The 26,090-nt window shown below is 40.2% G+C and overlaps 1 protein-coding gene across 3 annotated transcripts in view; it reads left to right on the plus strand.

Annotated features, from left to right (window-relative positions):
* The first annotated feature begins 1,533 nt into the window (after window positions 1–1,533).
* Window positions 1,534–26,090, plus strand: part of epha3 (eph receptor A3) — a 98,831-nt gene continuing 74,274 nt past the window's right edge. For 2 of the 3 annotated variants that reach the window (XM_062431643.1, XM_062431644.1), the window contains exons 1-3: window positions 1,534–1,683; window positions 10,324–10,388; window positions 19,438–20,098. In XM_062431643.1, coding sequence (XP_062287627.1) covers window positions 1,590–1,683; window positions 10,324–10,388; window positions 19,438–20,098 — 820 coding nt within the window. In that variant the 5' untranslated portion in view covers window positions 1,534–1,589. Of the gene's footprint in view, window positions 1,684–10,323; window positions 10,389–18,674; window positions 18,687–19,437; window positions 20,099–26,090 lie in introns of all 3 variants that reach the window. The other variant, XM_062431645.1, reaches the window with a different exon arrangement.

Here is a 26,090-nt window from a genome sequence, read left to right on the forward strand (position 1 = left end):
TTCACTATTGGCAGCACCTTCATTTTGAAAAAGTTGTGTGAAAAAAATCCAACCATTAAAAATATGCTCAGTGAATTAAATTTCCATCAGAAAAAAATCTTCCAACTCATTCAACGCAATAAGACTTTCTCTAAAAATGTCTTCAATCTCTAAGTGAGAACCATTTTAGACTGAATACAGGAAGCGATCAAGTAATTTGAATTCAGGAGCTGTTTCCACCACTCCAAGTAGCTGCGTTGTTAGCTGCTGTGTCCTTTAACTTTTCCCATACGTCAGATGCCTTCCCAACCTCCAGCCTCCATCCCCCCACCACAACAGCTGGCGTCTCAGCCAGGACCCTGACGTTACACTGCCACCCCAGCCTTTCATTGCGGTTCAAGAGTATTGTGGTCTCAGGGGCCCCTAATGGCACTCACAGAAAAATGCACACAGTAGAACCAAACACAAGCACATCATATGTCCCTCTATACAATGACAAAAAAAACAACTTTGTCCATCAGTCAGAGATTATTATAACATGGAAAACACTATAAACATAAATGTATGTTCCTTTTTTTATTAGTAGGTTATTGGTTATATGTCAAAATTATACATTAATATAGTGGCCATAAAAATGAAGTATTTAAACAAAAAAACATTATATGAATATTACATATACATACTAATATATATATGTTTTAAAGTTATTGTTTTACTGTTAGGAAAAGGTTTCTTGCGTGATTCTCACTAAGTCATTACTTGCAATTTGCATCATGTCACTTATGACAAAATAAAGTAAACAACTGGGTTCTGTTTATTCCAAATTAGGTTAAAAATGTCCCTACTGAGCAAAGTCTGCATTTAAAATGACAGGATACTGCTGGCTGTTCCAATTTCTAAATTTAAAGTGTTTAAAGTGAGCAACATTGGTTGATCCACAGTCAGAATTAAAAACAGATCTAAAATCACAGATTTAAAATTGAAAGTCACTTTTGACTGTTTATTAAAAGCATCAGGTTCTTATTGAGTGTGCTAGTCCTTTTTAAAAAAAAAATGTATATATATACTGAACAAATGCCAAATAAACCGAATGCTGATATGACATATTTCTTGTTCACCATCAAACCACATAAATATGATTAAATATATTAATATAATAATATAGCCTATTAAAAATTCTCCCTGGGAAAATAAAGCGGAGAAATAGTCTAAGTAACAAGATATGCTATAAATGTGATTGAATTATTTGTAGGTCACATGAACATATGGTGTTACCCTTTTATTCCCGGAGAGATTTCTAATATTTCTCTTATATATTTCTCTCCATCACACTGACTCAAATCACTTTTGGATCGACTCGGGCTGTAAAATATGCTGAATAGCTCAATTTGTCATTCACGTCAAGGAGACGCCCGTGGTAGAGGATCTAAACTGACCTGTGTTGAACTTGAGCGCTGTTTTGCTGTCTGTCAGACTCTGTAGGACCCAGCGGAAAACTGCTCTAACCGAGGGGCGACGGAGCAAAGAGAGAGGGAGAAAGCTGAGTGGAGAGAAGACGCTCTCAGATCAGTCAGTGGCTTCATGGAGTTATGTACCTCTGATCCGCCGCCATGGATTGCAATCCGCGATCACTCCTTTTCATTTTACCTCTTTTATTGTCCTGCGCTCTTCCTGCGTTTCCCATCATCTATCCCCCAAATGAAGGTAAGACAACTCGAGCTGCGTTCATATGTTTATGTGTGTGTGCGCGCAGGTGTGTGTGTGTGTTTGTGTCTGTGTGTGTGTGTGTACGGTGCGCTACGATACCCATCGCTGCCAATGCTTTGCGCTCACCGCGGACTTGCTACTATCCAAATTGGTAACAAAAACAATGATCCAAAGCGCGTTTAGGTGACCCTGAGGATCACCGACTAGTCTTTTTGCGATCACAAACGGACAATTTCACAGATTAAACACATTAAACTTGAAAATAGAGCCAAAACAGGCAGATAATGAAGCTTAATTTCGTATAATCTCATAAATGGGGCTTAATAGTTCTTTAAATGGGGATGAATGAGCGGACCAAAGGCGAGCCAGATCCCAAAGCGCCTATCGAGGAGTTATTACGGAGCGAAAAGATGCAACGAAACTCTGCTGTCTGTGTTTCCGAGAGAGGGTCGTGTTGATCTGTTTTATTCACGAATCCATTTGGGGTAGCTAGACATCCGAATGAGGCTCACAGTCACATCGATTTAAACAGACGAAGGGCACATTCGCGTAAAAACGCAGATGGCTGTATTTCGATGTGGTTTTGACCTGAATAAACCCGAAACAGTTGACTTACTGACTGCTGCGGGGTCCTGTAAACTGTCCGTATTATGAAGTCATATTAAGACTTTGTTTGAAATGATATATTTCATTCAGCGAGCGAAAAATGACGGTGTTGCCGGCGAATAAATTTCACTTATTTCCAGTGCAAGTTTCCCTCAGTTGTTTGGTGATTTTAAGCATGTTCCCACATGCTCAAAATCAACATTTTGACACCCGGCAGAATGAGGCAGATCGATCCACTTCCAGCACAAACATGTGAAACTGCGCTGGAAACAATTAAAGCCGTCTCACCCTGCATTTGCGTATTTGCTTAACTTTCATACAATGTTCAGAAACAGTGCCCCATTACGCTGTAATACTTGCTTTGTTCAAAGTGTTTTGCAGCAGGGTCAAAGAAAAGAGATGCGTGCTGGAGGTGCCCGGACGGTCACAACTGCACGCAGCAGGAGAAAAGTACCTTTGGGTGTAGATGTTGGTCACATTGTCTAAAGGAACATGATTTAGGTGGTCGCGGTTACACATATTAATCTGCCTGTAAAAAATATATATATAAAACGAATAAATGAAGTATTCGCTGTACAGTAACCTGCATGAATGCTTTGTCACTTAATTCCCAAATGGTGCTTCATGGGAGTTACTGGCAGGGATGATCCGGCACAGGTCATGGTTGAATGCAGTGTATGGATCATGATTTAAATCCTAATACAAATAAAGTAATTAAATGAATCAGATTGAGCTTTAGTATGACTAATCTACACTCAAGTAATTAAATGTTCAGAGTCAGACATGTGGAGTGCATAAAACCATAAATAGTTGTTCCTGATCCTTCTGCCGCCATAGGAGGGGGACAATAAATAGGAACCATAAGACTGATGTTGTAGGATGTGTTTTAATAGTTTGGCACGGTTGGCCACATCAAACACTCAGAGTCATAATCGAATAGAAACATAAAGGGAAATTGCAAACATACCCGGATAGTAAATAATCTATTGTGTTGTTTCCGTTGACTTCATCTATGATGACTCCTGCAGATGGCCAACAACCAGACTGTTTAAACTTGTTTTGTTTTCACACATTTACTTTTTTATCTCCTAAACTTAGAGGTGTCTTTGCCAAATGCAGTCCCTTCGAAGTTTAAACCTAAAACCTAACTTCGTCTTTGTGTGTAGGCTGTTCAAGTCATTAAACGTTACCCTTGTTTTATTTGTTTTGTATTCATTTTTGCGATACTGTTTGTTTCAGACAAATATCCCAAATCCTGCTTTCTGCTTAGTTGTCAATGTGAGAAGTCAAAATGTTCAATTAATGTTACTTGACATGAAAGCATAATTAGAAACCAGTAAAGTTGTGAAATTCTGTAAAATTTCGGGGAAAAAAGAAAGAGTGACTGAGCCAAGGTCAACTAGGCCTACTGCAAAATGTGGTCCGTGGATTTCCTTTGCTCTGAGAAACTTTTTGTTGTTGTTGCTGAATAACCTAATAGTCCGGAAATAAGTAGTTTATTTAAATATAAGGCTGATGGATATACTACAGTATGAACCCAGCCCCGAAGACCACATCAAATACACCCTGAAAAAATATACAGTGGTCGACTGGTGAGAGTGTGTGTATGTGTGTGTGTTTGAGCGAGAGAGAGAGAGAGAGAGAGAGAGAGAGAGAGAGAGAGATGAGAGAGAGAGAGAGAGAGAGAGAGAGAGAGAGAGAGAGGGAGAGAGAGAGAGAGAGAGAGAGAGAGAGAGTTTGAAAAGTGCCACACAGAAATTATACATTTTTGTGTGCGAGGTAGTAAAGGAGGAGAGAAACCTTCTGACCTGTTCACGACACCTAAAGTGTGTTACAAATATTAGAAAAAATCCCAGACAATTAAATTCACCTTTCCGAGACATAAATCTGCCAGAGAGTGTCAGTATCGAGTCGCTCCGTATTGTAAAGAAATCCATACAGACATCTACATCACAAATATGGACCTACAAAACGACAAAAACGCACTTTGGATTAGTTCAGAGCTGTTTCTCATGTCCCGTTTACTGGCAGTGCAAACGGACAGTTTCTTCCAGGACAGTGATAATAAAACTGATGAGTGCTACAGCCGCATTTCTCCTCATGGAAGGAGGAAAACAATACAAAAAGACACTGTATCTTGTAATTACTCATATGATTGTTTTTTTTAAGTTAGGTTAAGTTGCTCGTTCATATTGGTTATTATGTGTCAGCAGATCTGGGACAGAATTGGTGCGTAAACGTTCCTCCAAAAGTGGCCAAACATGTCAGGGAGTATGTTATCTTCCCTTTTATTGTATTCATGTTGAAATAGAAACAGCACTGACATCTTGACGAACTACAGAGTTTTTTTTCTTAAGTTGATTTACTTGTGCTGCACTGTCTGTCAGTTTGTTCACATGGCTGTAGAATAAAGAAAGTTGGAGGCTACTGGCCTTTATTTGTATGCGGACCAGCTGAACTTTCAAGAAATGTACTAACGGCCTTATTTTTCCATTGTGTTTGTAACACAAGACTTAATGTTATAAATGCAGAAAATCACACAGTAAGTAATAAAGAAAAAAAAATCTCTCATGGAAAATAAACATCAGCTTTGAAGATGGAATTACGGAAAACCTGCGTGATTATTTTATTAGGCTGTTTCCTCTCCCAAATAACAAGGAAACCAAAAACGTATCATTTCTTTTAATCTTGTATCCCAACTCAGCACCACGCCTTGACCCACATTAAAAAAAGAGTACCATGTGGCTTTCTTTTAATCATAATGATCTTGTATAAAACTTTGAGGGAAAGTTAAGTGAAACACGGAGAATTTCTCAGATAATTTGCTGGTCTCAATTTAACAGATATACTAGGATTTAAAAAAAAAACGTTTTTTTCCTTAAATAGCCTACCGAATAAAATAAAAATAAAATTATAAAAATTAAACAAGGTGGCAGTGGTGCAGCGTGTCCCTTTGCATATTTGCATGGTGTGATGTTGTTAGCCCGCTGCAGGGCGTCGGGAGGCCTCAGGTATTTTTAGCCGGCGTTAGGGAGGCTTGGCCCGGAGAGCCCGGCGCAGCAACCCCGCTGGGACGGATGGTCGTTTGTGAGCGATGGTACGTTTCAGAGGTGCTGGAAATGTGCTTACACATGCCTCTCCTTTTAACACCCTCCTCCAACACACACACACACACACACACACACACACACACACACACACACACACACACACACACACACACACACACACACACACACACACACACACACACACACACACACACACACACATTTCTCTTCATGGACCTATATTTACATGTGTTTGTCAACCAAACACTGAGTTGAAGGTGGAGAGTGGCATCTTCAATTTTATCAGCATGTGTTTTAGGCCTCAGAGTTAAACATAAAGATGAGGTGAGACTGCGCCTTTATGTGTAGATATGGTTATATACAGTAAGCTATAAGGTGTAAGAATAGAAGAAAGAAAGAAAGAAAGAAAGAAAGAAAGAAAGAAAGAAAGAAAGAAAGAAAGAAAGAAAGAAAGAAAGAAAGAAAGAAAGAAAGAGGAATGGGGGCAGAGGGGTTGGGCACACAGCAGCAACATCAGACAGAGCGACTCTGCACTTGAATTATTCATAATGGGAGGTGAACACTTCACCCTTTAACACAGACACAAGTCGCCTTGCTTTGCCTGCACTGCAGCCTGCCAACCTTCACATGCACAGAGCCAGGCTGTAAAGACAAAGTCCCTCCCACTTTGTTCAAAATTAGATGGCAGATATTAGAAGAACATGTGCAAGCATCTTTTCTCTTCTGTGCTGTTTTTTTCTTGGGGGTCTGATAAAAGATGTGCTGATTCTAGACCATCCATGTCCGTTTGATGTAAACTGGGCTCCATCATCATCATATTTTACAGGGTTCTGGGAGGATTGAAAGACTACTGAATTAAAAGTAGCTAGACTGTCACAGTGATGAGAACATAGAAAACATAGACACTTGCTACAATACTCCATGTTAATATTTCAACATTTTCTAGAGATAGTAGGTCACTCCATGCAACATGACAAGTGGTCTCAAATTTAATTTGTGTGGCGCTCCTGGATTATACCCTCCCAAACAAGCCAGCATATTTCCATCAGTTTATGATCAAACTTTCAGGACATTCTGGTTGCCTGTGGCGTTGTGTCTACTTCCGTTTTGTTGGGGTCAGTTTATGTGTGTGGCGGAGTGTGTGATGGTGGCCTAGCTGTGTGTTATATATTGATTCACCTGTTTCTACCTCTGTGATGTTTTGCTCCCTCACAGACAGGCTGGCTCAGTTTGCTATTAATACTCCTACTTCCAGTTTAGAGGCACTCCCTGATGGGGCAGGGGCTATATGCTTGGCTGACGCTAGCTTGCTAACCGACTCTGTGTGTGTGTGTATGTGTGTGTGTGTGTGTGTGTGTGTGTGTGTGTGTGTGTGTGTGTGTGTGTGTGTGTGTGTGTGTGTGTGTGAAAGAGCTAGAGTAAGAGAGAGAGTAAGTGTTAGCAAATGTTGTGTATGCTCATATTTTGAGCCTGCATGTGCATGTTTTGCTGTGCATCTGAAAGAGTGTATGAATACTCTCTGTGGGTGTGTGCATGCATGTGTGTGTAAATGCTTTTTTGTTTTTTAGTGTGGATGGGTTTAAATCTAACATCTTGGTAGAAATGTGTTTCAATGTGTGTTTACTCCTCTAGTTTCTAGTGCATCATTTGGTGTGATTCTGTGTTTTTTGTAACAGCGCACACTGTGTGAGTGAGTGTTTATGCATATGTTTGTGAGTGTGTAGGTCTATGTGTGTTTGTGTGTTTGTGTGTGTGTGTGTGTGTGCGTCTGTGTGTGTGTGTGTGTGTGCGTCTGTGTGTGAGAGAGTGCTGATTTCCCCAGCCAAGTGCAGCTGGAGGGAGTTTTTTTCCTCATGCGATATGAGAGCCGTCTAATTTTCTGCTCTCAAATTCCCCCGCTCGGCTCAATTTGAGTGGTGGGCTCGGCTCGTTGAGAAATGTAAATTGGAAGCAATGGCCCTGGATGCTGAGCTGCTATTATCTGACATGAACAGATAGCTTCATTAGACTCTAATAGGAATTTGTCTACTGCCACTCAACTGGCTGAGTGGCTTAGCGTGGCTACAGCTCAGGTGAGCCTCAATTTAGCAGCTTTTTGAGCTTGGGATTTGATAATAAGGCTCCCAGTGCATGTGTGTGTGCATCCTCCTTTCTCCACTTCCCTTTCAGGCTCTTTTTTGCCTCACTGAAGAAAACGATGACTTCCATCTCGACCTTTATTCTGGTGTGAAACATAAATTAGTTCATAGAGATGCAAAATCAATTTTCTTTGAAAATTTGGTATGACTGTTTGGCTGGGATAGTTTCTACAGGGCTAAAGCAGCCCCTCATGACCTACAAATACTCTTTTTGACTATGTTTGGGGATGTGTACACTCTTGCCTACTGAAGCTCTGAATGGAAGAATACAGAGGGGATGTATTCCTCATATTTTCACAGTGAATGGAGTTACAGCTGCAGGGCCTGACTGCACTGCTGCTTCACTTTGCTGTGTGTGTGTGCTCACTTGGGCAAGTGTGTATGTGTGTGTGTGTGTGTGTGTGTGTGTGTGTGTGTGTGTGTGTGTGTGTGTGTGTGTGTGTGTGTGTGTGTGAGTGAGGGGGTGGGGGGTTTAAGTGTACATTTGTTTGTGTATATCGAGCTGTAGACTGCTTTGCTTTCATCAGGATGAAGAGAAAGAGGCTGAGTCTGTTTTAGGTTCTATCTTAAAGGGAGAGACCATTGGAACAGTAGAACTTTATTGCTCTCCATCAATTTACATTAGTTGATTATTTGTCCTTTACATTTTTATGCTCGTCACTTAGAAGGTGTCTAATCAAAGCAACATGTAAACTTGTGTTTTTTTTCAGTTAAATGTGGTGTAGTAAACATGAATCTATCCCCTTCATTTTTGGAGTTTCCACCCTAAAACATGCTTTGAAAAAAATGCAATTTTAAAAAGTAATTTTGCTCAATAATAAAAATGGTATATATATATATATATATATATATATAAAAAGAGGCTTAGAGGTTTGATTCTTCTCCACACTGTAGTACAATAATAAAGCTCCTCATATGGATTGGTTTTATCAATTTACTATTTACAAAAATAATAATTATCTTGTTGAGACAGAGAATGAATAGATTTAATGTAAATTTCAAAATGTAATTCATTTTGAATAATTCATTTCTTTCCATTGTTTTTGTTGTAACTACACAGTTGCTACACAGTGGTTCTCTATTGTTTTACTTGACATTGAAGAACTCACATTCACAAATTATAGACACTGTTTGGTTGAAGTGGGGCATCCATAAAGCATAAGGCTTCCTCTGCATTCCCCACTCCATATGTCATGGTCTGTACCGACAGTTGTGTTCGATGACGATCATTCACACCACAGCCGTGTGTGAATATACTAAGAATAGAACATTTTATAGCAAAATTTTCTGTGCTTGAGGAATATATTGTATGTCAGCATCAGGGGTTGGTAAACAGAGTCTGTTCATGTGTGCACAAAAATCACCTGCAATTTACATTTTGTACTTGTGATTTTTAGTCTGAGAAGGTGGGCAGTGGAAATACAAGTACCAGTGATTTGTGACAACAAAATTGTCCTGTGTACTTTCAGTACTCACATCGCTGCTACTTCAATGCCATCAAGTTCACCAAATGAAACCCATTTTGGGACCACAAAGCCTCGCCTTATACCATGACACATATTCCGTCTATTAGACATGGACTTCCCTCCCTGCTGCTTGATGTCTGTTTGATATAAATGAATTCTTGCAAAGTAAAATTCTATTTCCATTTGTTATAGACAGATTCATAATTTGTTGTCGGAGTGGCCAATTGCATTTCTGACTACTTCAGAAACTGGTGATTGCATCCTAATTTAGATTTGATGCATTTTTGCTTTTACACAGTTACAGTCCAATCATCATGGGTGAAAAAAAACAAACACTTTTTGTGGTTTTTGAAATGTTGGCCTTTCTTCAGTTCAGTACCTCCTCAGGATATATGTGTTGTAGCCAGTATGCCTGGCCAACTTCTGATTTGAGGACTAAAAGGCCAGCTCTCACTGTTGGTTAGTATAGGATACAGTCCTGGGGCCAGAGGATTTGGTTTCTATGAGTGGTTAGGGTTTTTCAGACTTAACGCAACAATGGATTCATATCGAGCAGTTCAATATTATGTTGGTTTACAGTATATGTTATTTTACTGTATATTTTAATGATGACACTTAAAATTGAGTTCTCTTGATAGGAATGAATTGTGACCTGATAGCGCAGCCTTTTATTTATAAGAACGGCAAGTATGCTAAAGTCGTGTAGTCTCACCCCACCATTAAACCTTACAATTCATACACAATCAGTCCATGAGTCCACCCCGAGATCATCTGGAATTAATCTGCTTAATTCTATGAGATGAGGGTTGGAAAAAGGGCTGTTAACAGATGCACAACTGCCATCCAGTCCTGAGGTAGCTGCTGGTTTAGAAAAAGGACGACCAGGTCCCGGTAGTGGTGATGGAGGAGAGGGGAGATGAGATGGCAGGAGAGATGGCACAGTGTTGGCTGCACTTGTCCCTGCTGTGGTCGGTAACTTGGTGATAACATCAAGACTAGTTCCCGTTTCATTACTGTGATCTGCAAAAATGCTAGCTAGCCAGACACTGGCTGAGGTGAGGCATCATATTGACTTGATTTTTTTAATGCAAAACTCTCGAGAGGTTTGCATTTCTCCTGGGAGGGCCAAATTCCTGGATTGGCAGATCTGGCCCCCCAGGGGCCTGCCCATAATGCCTGGTCTGATAGGATATGTGCGATATGTGTGTATGACAGCTGAGTAAATAAAGTCATGATCAGTGTTTAAGATTAGTGATCTCTCCTGTGGGATTAGATAAAGGGTAATTGGGGCTAACAAGGACTAGACACTCATATGTTTTCTTTGTTTTCCCTCTCTCTCTTTCTTCCTCACCACAGTCAACCTGTTAGACTCCAAAGCAAGCCAAGGAGAGTTAGGATGGATTTCCTACCCATCGCATGGGGTGAGTATCTTCTATCTCTATATTTACCCACTTCATGTCCTATTATGCTAACATTTGGGAGACATATCAATCACTATGATGTGAAGTGGGATTCAGTCCAACACCACATGAAATCAGGATGTTTTAGTGTCCTGTGGCTATCAATGTGTCATGTTGATCCAATGAGCCAAGTGCAGATTAACCCACTTTTCTTTAGACCTTTTTTGTCCATTCTCCATCTAGCAGGTTAAAGGTTAAGCATTCGGAGTTTGCCATATGGTCAAGATGCTTAAGAGAAAATGTACTGCATGTTGGTGTATTTGAGGGTGCGTGTGTTTAAAGAAAGATTAAGGCATTAAAGGATTTTATGTTGTAGACACAAAAGCATCCACACGACAATGATGATAAGCTTAACCACTTTTTAGTGAACATTACATCAACAATACAAATAGCATTTTAGGCTACTGCTGTTGCATGAAAACATTATAATACCATTGTTTAGATTTCACTTGTTAATCCATCTGTGCTTAATTGACAATATGGAACCACCTCATTCTGTCTTTCACACATGCATTGAAACTGGTTACCAGTCTTTTAACACACATTTTCCAAGTTTGTGAGGTTGTGCTTCTGGGTTTGCCCCCTGGCATGTTATTTTCATTCCATAACCATTCTGTGACAGCAAATCCTCTACAAAAATGTTATTATTACATGTGAGAATTGCACGTCTCTCATAAAACCAACCAGCAATGTTGCGGCAGCATCTCCTCATACTTTTGGGAAAAAAAAAAAAAATCTCTACAGCCTCATCTATCAGCCTCTGTCTGCTACCAAAGTCCCTCCAGTGGGCTCTCGCTCAGTGTTTATTTGTCCAACTAGTTAGACTACTGTGCCTCAGGGCTGGCCCACTGACACACACACACACACACACACACACACACACACACACACACACACACACACACACACACACACACACACACACACACACACACACACACACACACACACACACTTCCCCATTTTTCCTTTATTAAGTGTTAGAATTACTCCTTGGCAGTGGCTTAAGGTAATCCAGTCATTTGTTCCGTGGAGCTGCCAAACCTTGTTTCCCTCAGCCATATGCAGTGCTGGCACCGTCAAAACGCTCTAAGTTTCTTTTTGAGGTTGAACCACAAATAAAAAAAATGACCCAAGGAAAAACTGTAGGCTGTTTAAAATGCATTTAGTCTGAGAACAATTGCAGGTTACAGGACAATCGCGTGACTATATTCAAGGAAGAGATTGATGTTGTACTGAAAAAAAGTTATTTACATGTGAGCAAGTAGGAAAATGAGTACTGATATTGAGGACTTGATCCAGCACTGGACATTGGAATGTGTGTTGGACATTATGCAGTGTGCACAACAAGCTCTGCTTTATTTCAAGTTATTTGCTTTGAACAAGTTCAGAACAAAAGCGTGTGATGATACAGTTCATAAAAATGCTGCCGGATTGGGAGCCAATGTCATTCTTAAATGGGAATGACTCCAAAGAGAAAGAGAGGACAGGAGAGGATCAAAAAAGAGGGGAGGAGAGAGAAGGGGGGAGGGGGTGCAAACGGGATGAAGAGATATTAGAAGAGAGAGCAGGAGAGAAGGAAGGACATGGGAGGATCAAAAAGAGGGAGAGGCAAAGGGGATGAAGAGATACAAAGGGGGAAAGAGAGAGAAGAGGAGAGGAGAGAAGGAAGGAAGGACGGGCAGGAAAGGATGAGAGAGACAGAGAGAGAGATATTGCTGATGATCAAGTCCTCAAGGTGAATCATCTGTAATTACTCACGTCATCCACTGACTTGCTCCGATAAGCAGCCTGCCCTGGGAGACTGCTGCTCACAAATGATTTCTCATAATGTGGCAGTGGCACTGAGCCCTTACACACACACACACACACACACACACACACACACACACACACACACACACACACACACACACACACAAACACTCATTCACATTGATGGAGAGGCCGCAGCTATCGGCCTACTGAGACACAACGTGCTCCGGTCAGAACAAATTAAGAGTTTAGCCTCCCCAGGATGTTCACTCCGTAGCCACTGACTGGACTGACGAGTGTGTGTGTGTGTGTGTGTGTGTGTGTGTGTGTGTGTGTGTATGTGTGTGTGTTTGTGTATGCAAGTGCGTGTGATCCAGATATACTGTTATCTGTTTGGGAGGCCGGCTGATTGCTGAGCAGTGTCCAGGGGGCTTAGCCCTCCACAAGACTAAAGAGTGTTAAAGATTACATTCTTGAGTGCTCTGAAAGCATTCTTCAGCAACAAACCAACACCCCAGACACTGGCTGTGCATACAAAATAGAATTAATGGGTACATACAAAGTAAAGTCAATTTTTCATAGAAACCTATAGAGGATACAAACTGCATTTGCTTGGCAGGAACTGTGCATATTGCAATGATTGGCAAGGAGTGTAAAAGTTTGTGCTCACAAACATAGAAAGATAATTATTATTAACAATATATGATTTTATATATGAATTAAAATGCTAAAACATCAAAATACTTAAAATATTGTACGTATATTGACTTGTATGGTAAGAACACCTATGTGAAACCCATTTGTTTCCTTGTGAGTCTCATCTAAATCCCGTTTGTTATTAATATTTTCAAGAAAATAGTTTTAAATGTCCTTAATGCTTGAAAAGAAACAAGTTTAATGTTTGATGTTTGCTACAAAACTTTTGGTTAATTTAAGTAATATTAATATAACATCAAAGTAAATGTATGTGCAGTGAAATGTCTTTTTTGTAACTGTTTCTAAAGTTTAAGGCTTACTCCACCGGAGTGTGCAAATTTTTCATAAAAGCTAAGTAATAATAGCATCTACTGAACCTTTTTCATCACAATGAAGAAGCTAGATATCTATTAAAAAAAGCCAGCAGTCACGTCACATCTCACATTTCAATTCTCAGGTTTGGGAGGAAAAGGGAGGGGGCAGGCCCAGTATAATGGCATGGCTTTTTATATTTTGGACTGGTTCCACCACTTTAGACAGCCAGCTTTCTTTTATTTAGTTCTCAATGTTCAGACTGCTGTTTCAACTTCTTTAGTCACCCAAGGGCTCTTAAAGCCTCCCCCGTGCACTGCTGCCACCCCATCTGCAAATTCAGCCTAACCAGCATAAACTGCTCCCCCACCCCGCAGAAAGAGAGTGAGAGAGTACAGAGAAAAGCCCATCCATAAACGAGGATTAGCAGGGAAGGCGAGGGACCAGAGAGGAGAAGGAAGCAGAGAAGGTATAAAGTGTGTTATGGTTACAGCTGATGGCAAGCCCTCTGACTGAATACAAGCACACTGCATGACATAATTTGCAAAAGTATAATATAAAATAAAATATAAAAATATATCCATTAGTGCGAGAAATATATTCTAGTAGTAGATTAAATATTCCCAGAACAATAAAAATGCAAGCCTTAAGTATAATTTAAAAATAGCTTGCAGCAGCTTGTCTAAGTTTATTTAATTTACCCCCCCTCAAACCCCCTCCCTCCCCAAAAAACATGGAAATTACACATACTCACATGCTCATTATCCAACATTGTTTAAATATACACACACAGTCATTCAGATCCTTTGTTTTCAGCATCTTTCAGTAATTGTTGTTGATGTGTCCTTAAGCAAAGCAATAGACAAGGATTAGCAAAGCAAAGCTTTGAACTGTTCAAAAACAGGAGGAAAGAGGATGAAGAGGAGCTATGAAGTGTGTATTCTGGTTTCTCTTTGGTAACGGCGGCTGATGAAATGCCCTTTGACTGATGTGCTGCAGTTGTCGTGTCTGTGACCCCGTGCACTGACCTCTACGGAGCCCAAAAATGTACGCTGCATTGCTCCACACTTGTTGTAGACAGCTATTCATCTCCAGTTGTAAATACACTCTATATGAACTCTGGTTATCCTATGACATTTATTAAAAAGTCTCTTTTATTAATTCCATCTCCAAAAAAGATTACAAATTTCCCATATAAATGAAGCGTTTGATTTAGGACTAAAAATTAAATTGCAAAAAAAGAACAACTGAATTGTAATAGTTCTTTAAACATTACTAGCGATCACAAAATATTAAATTATATATGATTACCCTTCATTTAATTAAATGTCCTATTCTCCCTCTCCTCTTTTCTGTTTTATTCATGTAACCTGGATAGTAATTATTCCTACACTGTAGATTTTGGCCTATTAAAAACTTCTCAGACTCCAAAATGATTAAGATGTGAAACCCTATCACTAATTATTTGTTTAACCTTGAAATAGAGAAAGCTCATTCTTAATCTCGTTCCCTAACACACAGCTAGTCTAGGTCTAAACGCATTGTTACCCTATATTGGTCCATATACTGGTCCATTAACTCTCATTGACCTGCGTGTCTTTGAAGTGGTGTGCTGACTTGGTGACTCTGAGACGTGCCTGTTGCCATAGATGTAATGTTTTGAGCAGCTCAAGTTACCACACTCTCATTTTACTGTCCCTTTAGCTGCTTCACCTACAGCACAGATCAGAGAAACCAGGGACAAGATCTCACCAAAGTGTGGCCCAGCTGTGACCATTAGGGGTCAGGGTCAGAGGTCACAAGGACTGGTGTAAGGTCCTAGTGTTGTTATATATCAATTAGAGGGCAAGGGGAGGGGAGTTACACCCCCCTGGGGAGGAACAAGGGTTTTTTTCTGCTCACTTTAGTTCTTTATTTGTTTAAACCTGGTTGATATACAAACAGTACCACATGTTCAGTGTGGGAGCTGCCTCTGCTGGTAGCTTCTATACCTTAATGTTCCTAAACTGATCAGCTAAGTTCAGCTGCTGGTCAAACCCCTCCTTCTCTGTCATATATATAAAGAGTAGGGTCATGTTGGACAACTAAGTGCTCTGTAACTAAAGGTATGGCAATGTATGACTATTAATGTGGTTAACTGGGATCCTCTCCAAATGTGCTTCATTACACTTTTAAATACAGAGGTGTGAATTTATTTTGGAAATACTTAGACTTTTGTATATTTGTACATTTTGCAGTCTCCATATTCTAGACAACCTTCCCTCTCAAGAGAAACTCTTGTGGCTTATGATAGGTTTCAAAAAGGAATGAGAGGAGCTGCGAGATTTTTAAAATGATATAAAAAGTACCTGCATATTCACTGATCATTTGTGATTTTCTCTAATACTACCTTGATTTCACGTGCACCCCCTCAAATGCTCAAAAAGGGTGTTCAAGCACTACTTTGCCATGCATGACTGTGCCCTGATTCATGAATTAAGTGCCTAAAACCATATGCTAAACTCTCCCCTTGTGGCTAGTTACTTCTCCGTAACAGTGGCTGTTTGTTCCATACAGTTGATACCTTCACTGGACTATAGAGCACCTCATTCTCTCATATCTAACGCACTTCTGCATCTGGAGCTGAATTGTGGTTTTTAGAAATCCTTTATGTCTGTCTTCACTCCCTCTTCCGCTAGTGAAGGACAGATAAAACAAGTCTTAGCTAACTAACTGGGGGAAATGTTTCAAGGTTGTGGCAGTTCATTCTTATGATGTATTGTTTAGAGTTGGGGAGGAGGGTAGCTCCGTATATTAGATTCTATCCTCCAGAGTGGGATCCTCACATCGTTGCGGAGGTCTCATTTATTTTGGCAGAGACTTGCTTAAGTCAAGTCATCTCCTCTGGAATAGGATATAGCATACCTAATACACACGTACGTACACACACACCTGGGTTTGATTTTGAACATTGTGTGTGTGTTCAGCAAACGTCAGACCCCTCCCAAAGATAACTTGAAAGCAAAGAGCCCTCACTCGGTTTAGATTTAGCACAGTTTGCATCATATGGGTGGACATGAAAGTACACAAATGGATAAGACATAAAGCCGGCAGCTCAGTCAGACATCTGCTCACAAAAACTAACTAGTATGCACATATGCACACAAAATGCATGCACAAACACAAATTAACATACAGTATGCTCATACATAGGAAATTGAATGGCACATTGTTCGTATTCACAAACACCACACATTTGCTCAGCAGTACAGCACACATACACACACACTTTGCTTGCCACCTGAGGCCACTTGTTCTGTCATAAACCAATTTTGCTGGAGTAGCTTACTTTTCAAGGGAAGGGCAAATTAAATGTGACACAATGAAATATAACAATACTTTTCTAAATTATTAGCAAAGCTCTTGAAGCAATGAGAAAGTGATGGGACAGTTCGGAGTGGATATGTAAACCTGCTTCATTTACATTCGCTCCATTCTCTTAAGGTTTTCTATGATAGAGCCAACCAACTCTGTAATCTGGGAAATAACATTTATTTACAACTAATTTGTTTTGCCAAGTACTTTACAAAGGACATGAATTTATTGCCTAGATTATGTTTTCAGTCTTTTCACCTTAGTCATGGACATGCTACTTTTTCTACTTTCTGTACTATGTAAAAGTCATAGGCAGGTGTTTGGGTTGGATGGTGGTTGTACAATGTGTAGTTTGACACCAGACACCAGGGTTCACATCTTGAGTCCTGCGGTAAATCAGTTAGTGTTGACTTTCTCAATATCTAACCAAAGTCTGTGTCTTTTGCTAACCTTAATCAAGTGCTTTATGTGTCTAAATATAATCATGAAAACAATAACCATGTTTTCATCCCTAAAAGCAGATTTTGTAGGGAAAACAAATTAGATACATTTTGTGACTTTTCAGAAACATAATCTGGCCTGCGTTACATTTCTTTTATTATATTAATATTGAATAAATTCACAGCATATTTGTTATAGTAAATTACATTAAAATATTTTTACTAGACTGGGTGGTGATAAATGATACTGTAGAATGGACATCATGGTACATTATGCACATTTCAGTTTGAATGAAGGAAAGTATCAACACCTTCACTGACACAAGTTTCCTATTTTCATGTATTTTTGGACAGAATCTCTGTACTTCTGCTTTTATTACTTTTAGCAGGTAATATTTCTATAGAGCATTTTTAACCAACAGCGCTGACAGATTACATCTGCACAAAAAATGCATGTTAAATGTTAAGTGTTCCCAAAAGAAGACATGTTCTGCTGCTTTATACCCTGACTCAAAGTCATTGTTTGTCTATGACAGAAAAAAGTTGTAGAATATATTCATTACGATATGTTCAAGTAAGAACACCGGCTTATCAAACACAATATCAACAGAATCACTAATCATAGTGGCAGGTCTTGCCTTCCCTCTATTTTCTGTTTTGCTAAGGTCTGTCATCAAAGATTTTTGCATGTCATCACATCATTCAGTCAGGCTATTCAACTCATGACTAAAGTGAAGTGAAATATTAAGTTTTGCTTCACCTCTCTATATTTAGCCCCACTCCGTTCTGTCTACTTTCCCCTGTTATTGTTAGAGCTATAGAGAGCTTGAACTACACTCTGATGAATGAGGTGATACCAAGGAAAGCATGACAGAGGAGACTAAACACCAATGGTACACCCCCCCGGCCCCCCTCTTCAATTTCCCGTACTCCTCTATTGCTCCCTCCTTTTTTCTTTTCACTCTGCTTTTTAGCTTTATCTCTTTTACTTTTTCTAGTGCACTCTCTCTGTCGCTCGCTCTCTCTCTTAGGGGTGTTTCATTAACTTCACTGTGAGATGAAAAGCAAGTGGCCATCCTTAAGCCTGAGAGCTCCTTGAACACCAGACACTCATAGATATGCTTTACACCCACACACCCAGGCACACACACACTAAGGCACACACACACACACAAAAGCATGTAATAGAAAACCTCGACTTTCTTAGCTCGCCATTAACTTCTGTGTTCAGGCTGAAAACACCTGCTGTGTCTGCCATCTATGGGACTTAAAACACTTCACATGAGCCTTATGTGAACTTATATGTGTGTGCGTTTATGTTTAAAACCATGTTTTAATGCTTGCGTGAAAGGAGCGATAATTCAGTTTCCACTTACCAAGAAAGTGTTTCTCTTCTTTCTCTTTGACGAAAGCGCCGCTCATTTAGACACACATCCATTCTAAACTTCACCAAAAAAAAAATAAAAGAAAAAGCATCCATTGAGGCCCGTTCGTTGTAATGACTGTCATTTTAACCACAATGAGCCCAGTGTTTCAGGTGTTTGCCCATTCATCATCGCAGTGATTCATTGTTGATTTGCCTGAACAGTGAAGCCAAAGCACATGATCAATGAGTCTTCCTGCTGTGTTGAATTCAAAAGGAATGACCCTGCTTTCTTTTCTCCTCTCCTCTCTCATTGCTTTCTCCCAGTGGAGGGAAAATGTAAGATAGACACGAACGTTCCTGGTATACACTCACATCTGTCTATACTTCGTAGCTTCCTTTGTTTCGTAGTGGATTCAGCACGTTTCCTTTAGTAGCAGTCGTACTGTGATGTAGATAGCCAAGACTGCAGCTTTAAATCCTCACGCGTTAGTATAAGGGTGGAAAAAAACACACTGGAGATTGGTTAATATGTAACAATAATTTAGTAGCTTCATGCAAATTTAGCACAATTGAGATGGGAAATCACTTCATTGTTTTCGCTGAGATATATTTTTTCATGGTGCTGTAATCTAGAAAATTTGGTTAAGGCAGCAAGTTTACTTTTAATTAATTTGAGTAATTTACAAGAGATCTGGTAGAGTTATTTTTTCCACCCTTAAGTGTTTATTGTATGTTTAGTATTCAGCAAGTGTATCTGAATCTAAATAATTCATTGGTAACTGCTTACAGGGTGGAGATAACTTTATTTTTCTCTCTGCTATCCTCCCCTACTCTCCTCTTATTCCTCCTTCTCTGATTCCAACCCAACCCTTTCCTTCATCTTTTTCCATCACTTTCTTCCTTCTTACAACTCTGTTACTTCCATCATCCCTCCCTTTGCCTTCCTCCATTTTTCTCTGATTTCTCTTTAATCTACCTTCTTTTTCTCCCCTGCATTTGCTTCTCTGCCTCCCTTGCCTGTTGCTCCTACTCGTTTCTCTCTGTTTTCTCTCCTCCACCTCTCCTTTCCTACATCTTTTTTTTTCAGTGGGAGGAGATCAGTGGGGTGGATGAGCACTACACTCCCATCAGGACTTTCCAGGTCTGCAACGTGATGGAGTACAGCCAGAACAACTGGCTTCGCACCAACTGGATCCCCCGTCAGTCAGCCCAGAAGATCTACGTGGAGCTGAAGTTCACCCTGAGGGACTGCAACTCCATCCCGTTGGTCCTGGGCACCTGCAAGGAGACCTTCAACCTCCTCTACCAAGAGACAGATGATGACCAGGGCAGTCACTTCAGGGAGCACCAGTTCTCAAAGATTGACACCATTGCTGCTGATGAGAGTTTCACCCAAATGGACCTCGGCGATCGCATCCTCAAACTCAACACTGAGGTGCGTGAGGTGGGTCCCATGACCAAGAAGGGCTTCTACCTGGCGTTCCAGGATGTGGGTGCCTGCGTAGCTTTAGTTTCAGTGAGGGTTTACTTTAAGAAGTGCCCACAAACAGTGAGGAATCTGGCGTCCTTCCCTGATACGGTGCCCATGGACTCCCAGTCACTGGTGGAGGTCAAAGGCTCATGCGTCAATCATTCCAAAGAGGAGGAGCCTCCCCGAATGTACTGCAGCACAGAGGGGGAGTGGCTTGTGCCTATTGGGAAGTGTCTATGTAACCCGGGGTACGAGGAGAGGAGCAACACCTGCCAAAGTAAGATGGATTTCTTTTCAATCATGCATTTTTTTCTCAGTTCTCTCATCCTTTCATTTTGTCTGTCATCTGCCTTTCTTCATATGAGATACATCATTTCCCCTTTTGCATCGACTACAGGCTGAAAAATGAAATGTTTAGTTTCTGTCCTTGTTTGAGATGTTGTGAGTGATATAACACAGGATTTACCAAGCCTGCAAAAGTGATGTGTTTGATGTGAAGACTTCAACTTCATATCTGTCAGTCCAGAATCTTTAATATGAAGTGCCCATCCTTTGTATATGCATGTACGCATTTGTGTGTGCGTGTGCTTTCTGTAAGTGTAACGCCTTCAAAAGAACCTGAGAAACCCAGAGTGTTGGTGGATAAGTCAGTAATTGCACCTATACATTTCCATGCATGTGTGTGATGCGTTATCCAGGTCTTTGAGGTACAGAGTGCGGCATGCAGTAGTTCAATAGTAAGCTGCTCTGTGTCACATCGTTAGCTTTGCGAAGATCTGAACCAGGGTAGCAAGGATGGGACCGATAACAGAAGAAAGGAGAGGACTGGAGTGGATGGTGAATAATGAAATAGCTGCGGTGATGGTTGTGGGTGTTTGGTGGAGTCATGAGTGGGCAGACAGTCGAGTCTGGAGATACTCAGTCTCACCCCCAAAATATGTTGTTGACTTGGAAGTGCTGGCAACAATAAAAAAACATAAATGTGGCTGCCTGACTGTTGACTTTCTTTCTGTCTTCTGTATCATTATTACAAATTTTGCTGAGGACTGATGTAAGTTGTTGCCAGTTGGTTGTTGGAGAGAATCAAGATGATATAATGGTTGCAGTCACTAAATGATGGTTTGGCTCCTGGTGATGCTGGATTTTGTTATATCTATCATACTGCTCGTGCAAAACACCCCTTACCTGAGGATTTTACCAGCAGAAGCAGCTGTTTCCTAGACAACTTGTTTATTGATAGTAATTGTCCTTACATATCCTTGTTCCTCTTCATGTTTTCAATTCATTTCAGTTTAACTACTTTGTCAAAAAAGATTAAGTAAAGGACGCCCCCATGGCAACTTTTATATCCCCTGTGGGATCAAGCAGCCAGTGGGTTCAAAGGTTAAATGCCATAATGGGCCTTTCATCTCAGCACATGAGACAGCATTTCAGCCTGTTTAAAATTAATAGTGTTATATGCTTATTTTTTTCCTTCAGGTGTAGGAAATGGATTTTTAAAGGCATTTTCTTATAGAGTGTTGCACATATGCATACAGATATAAAATCACTAGACCACTTATGCAATATTATATTTCCAGTATGTGGCTCCTGTGGCTGGTTTTACAGATTTAATCAATTACAGCTGCAGTACTTCATTAATGTTTTGTCTTCAACAAGATTATTTTGAGTCTGCTGCCTGTTCAGTGCAGCAGCTCCATCATCATATTGCATTTGTAGAAAGTGTTGCTTCCAATACATTTATGAGTAAAGGTGAATTATATATTTCAACACTGCAATGCCTGTGTTAAAATAACAACAGACCTGATATAAATACTTACTTACTTCATGCCCCACTGGTTTATGTTTTTGTAAATTTTATTTGTCTTCATCAAAGAGAAAAAATGCTTGCAATAGCAGACAGTGTTCTTCTTTTCTCAGTTTCAGAGAGCTCTTCACTGTGCTTAAGAAGCCAGACGCAGCGTCTATTTGAGAGCAGCCACCTCTGCACTGCGGCTACACCACACTGACTTTAAAGTTAAAACGGTGTTGGAAGTTTGAACCAAAAAAAAAAGAAAAAGAAAAGAAGAAGTCTAGCTCGGTCTAGCTCTCTTATCCTAGTTATTGTAGCTGCTCCCAAATGCTCCCATGTTCATCAGCTCACTCCCCTCTAGAGCCATGCCCAGTGTTAATTAAAGATCAAAGGCTCTCTACCAGGTCATGCCCCTGCTGTCAGGGCCAAGGGAAGCTCTTTTTCTGGGGTGGTGGACTCCAGGCAAGCATGTCTCCTAGTCCAGATGCGAGGAGAAACTTTGTTGTCAGATGAAAACCTTTTATGTACAAAATGTAAACACAGTGACGGAGAAGTAAAGTGGAGTTTTCTTTGGCCTTTAAGTAACACAAACAAGAAAATGACGATCAAAAAAGGAGTTATTGATATTGATATGATATAGTTCTTGATATGCAGAAATTGATCAGCCAGTATCATCTGCCTCATGTTAAGAAGGAACTCTGAAATTAGAATAGCTCTAAAAGGGACGTGTCCCATGATATCATTTCAAAATATTTATGGGAAACAGTTTATACAGTAGATGAATAGACTTTTTTGAAGCTTGAAATGTTGACTTAAAGACAAAGATACAGAAAAAGAATTTAATAGAGAAATGTCCAGCCCCACCCTCTTACCCAACCACCCTTCTTTCACTTCCTGTCTCTGAATTGTGTGAATGTTTGGATGTATTTGACAATCTCTTATTAGTTTCAGAGAGGTCTAATGGACTCTAATAAGGTCTTATGTTACTCTGGAGTGGGACAGCTGCACCAACAGGCCCCCACAGCCCCCGCATGCAGCCATCAGGGGCCCCTGTGCGCAGCTCGCTCTCCAGGCCCTCTGTGTTAACAGATAGATGAGTGCATGAGGTTAGGTCACCGTACAGACAGATAGTGAGGATGTTGAAAACATATTGACAATACTATAGCCAGCTAAAACAGATAGAAACAGATGTCTAAACCATGTATTTACAAGTCACAGACCTGCAAACAGACACTTATTGGGCCCCAAAATTCCATGCAGGAGTCTGGTTGTGTTTGGGGGTTTTTTTTGATGAAAGGATTTAGTATATCAATATAATACTGTTGTACTCAAAACTTCTTCAAGGATTCCATGCTTGTGTTTCAGTGAAATACACAAACTAATTCAGCAAAGATTACAAATCAATAATCAAGTAATTAAACTTTCATGCTGTCAGGCAGCAGTGGTTAAGCATTAGATTTAAGACGAGAGTGCAGCGACTAATGCGTTTGGATTGAATACTGTTGGTTTTGACTGTTAGCTCGAAGTCAAGTGGATGGAGCACCTTTGCTGAATATTTAATGCTTTGTTTTCTTGGACAAGACGCCTTGATGCAGCATCTTCCATTTACCATCCAGTCTCTATCCTAGCAAGAGACAGACACAACATGAGAACAGCTGTCTTTGTTTATACAGTCTCCAAAGTGTGTTTAATGGCTTTAATAGAGTACACTCTAGTATTAGACTGCCATTATCTTGCTGGGCTGTGTGTGTGTGTATGTGTGTATGTATGTATGTACTGTATGTGTGTGTGTGTGTGTGTGTGTGTTTGTGTGTATAGTCAGAAATGTTTGTGAAAGTGAGGATGTTTTTTCAGTGGCGCCTTCAAAAGAACAAACAGATTCTGTCTGGCTGTGGAAATGGGACACTATGCATGGGCTTCAGTTATGAGAGTGTGTGTGGACATGTGTGTGTGTGTGTGTGTGGCTGATGGCCGCAATGCATATGTGTCATTACATGTTTCACAGGATACAGACTACTGTGAGCATATTTTGATATTTCATCATCCATATTACACAAGAACATGTCATTGGATCTTTTGTCAGGGAGAAACTGTGAGGTTTTTTTTCTTTCGGACCATACAGTGTGAATGGACGTGTCAGTCATCATCTGGATTACTGTATGTTTTGTGAACAGACTTAAGCCTTTCCACAGAGAATGTGAGGCTGGATTTAATCTAGCTAAGTCAGTCTTTCATCTGTCATTAGAACAGACTGGAGCAGGTGAACTAACTCCTATCTACAATCAGTGTGAAATTCCTGCCACCCTAATTTGATCCTGAAACAGCAAACGGATGTCTGTCTCTAGAATTTGTGTGTGTGTGTATGTGTGTGCGTGTGTGCATGTGTGCATGCGTGCATGTTACAAATGCAAGCAGCTGTTCTTTTGTGCAATGAAGGGAGACCCAGGTTTACATTCTTGCTGGATTTATCAAGACACTCAATCCTTAAACTTGCTAGCATTATAATGCTTATTACAATGACACATAGAGTAAATCTATACACAAAGACAAACGGACACATTTACTGGCTAGGTTGTTGGTTTTGCTCGGATTACTTACTGAATCTTATTATTGGTAGAAGGAGAGCAGGTAGTGCTTTCTAGAAAGAAAATAAAAGTTACTTCGCCAAGTTCTAAGGTACTAAAAAGTAAATGGGAATTCTAATTATTTGTAATAGATCATTTTGATGTTCTGATGTTATTTGTATTTAATGATTGTAGTGATCTTTTCCTAATAAAATTGCCCATTTCTCCGTGTTTACTTCCTCTCCTTCTTCCCGCACTCTCTGTTCACCCCAGTGGCGGATGGTCTTGGCCACTGATTCAAAGCCTGCTGTCCATCTCATGTCGAATGTTTTATATCACTCTACACTCTCTTGCTTAAGTGATTTAGCTGCTGCCCTCACGCAAAGACAAGCTTGGCTTTCAAGCAGACATGCTGGACCCACATTAGAAATTTCATATTGACTTTGTAACGCAAAGTCAGCGTCCACCTGGTCGATGAAACACTAAAGTTTAATTCTCTTAATTCAGCATCTATTTTTACTTTTTCATTTTTTATATTTTAGTTATTAGCACTGCCATTCCCAGTCTGTCACTATATACACACACACATTTCAGCTCATTGCTTTGGTTAAGTGGCCCCTATGGTTGACACCAAAAAAGTCTGTGGCGGAAGAGCACAGCCAGAAAAAAGCATAAAAGCAGATGCTGGACCAAACAACAAATGTGTGCAAGCAAGAAAGCAAGAAAGAAAAAAGTAGAATATCACCAGTGTGACTTTTCAAACACCACTGTGGTTGACACCAAATGGTGGAGAACCCACATGGCTGGTGAAGAAATTGTAGCACTTACTTTGCCAAAAGAAAAACAACACATACACATATCTATACATACATACGCACTCCAATAGGATGCAAGTGCTGCTCTGTTTCTGCTTGATATGCTTTTCTGAGTTTCTTTTGGAGTCTTTCTTCCCCCTAGGAGTCAGAAATCCCATAATGCATGCAACAAAAATCTTTCCAATGCTGTTTTTAGCTTGACCCCTGTGCTAGTTATACAGTGTATGGTCTGAGAAGAATAAGACTTATCACATGATTAAAATACTGAAAATGATCAACCTCAATGGCAAACATTTGATTTTACATCAAACGTTTACTTCAAATACTCCTTCTGGACAATTACTGCAGGCAAAGCAGAAGAGTTTCAGCTGTGCTGTAGCTGTATAAGTCCCACAGTGCTTTCATTTTCCTTCTTATTTTTTCTCATCACCCATATTGCTTTTGTACTGTTTTTTTGTATATTTTTCTGCCAGACTGTTGAGGCTGAGTGCTGTGAATTCATGGAGCTATTGGCTCTCTTCTGGTCCCTTGGAAAGGCTCTGTTTGTTTGTGTTGGCCATTATATAACTGCCCGACTCTCCACAAGAACATGTCAGTTGAACACACACACACAACCACATCAAAAAGCACACATATACACACTGACACACACACACATGCACACTCACACCACCGCTACCACCATATCCCCTAAATTGCCATGACAGAATCTCCAATCCAGCAACAGGCTAATATATATCACTGCTTATTTTTTCTTTTTGTCACTAATATGCTCTTGCATTGTTCGTATGTGTGCTGTAACCTTTATTTATCCTGTTCACAGTCAACTGAGCCATTTTTCCTTTTTCCAGCAGCACCCAGCTACACCTCATAGTTGCACACATACACAATGGGAGCTACATAGTCTCACAGTCTCAGTTTAACAATAGCCTGTTACTGTGGCGCATTCAGTTCCTTGTTGAAGGGCACCTCAACACTTTGTGGTCGGGGACGGGTGTTACTCATATACGTCCGCCATACACATATTCAAAGCCAATCCAGACATTAATTTCAGTGTGTATGTGTATGTGTGTGTGTATGTGCGTGTGTGTGTGTGTG

This window comes from Scomber scombrus, chromosome 13 (assembly GCF_963691925.1).
Source record: "Scomber scombrus chromosome 13, fScoSco1.1, whole genome shotgun sequence".
Lineage (NCBI taxonomy): Eukaryota > Metazoa > Chordata > Actinopteri > Scombriformes > Scombridae > Scomber > Scomber scombrus.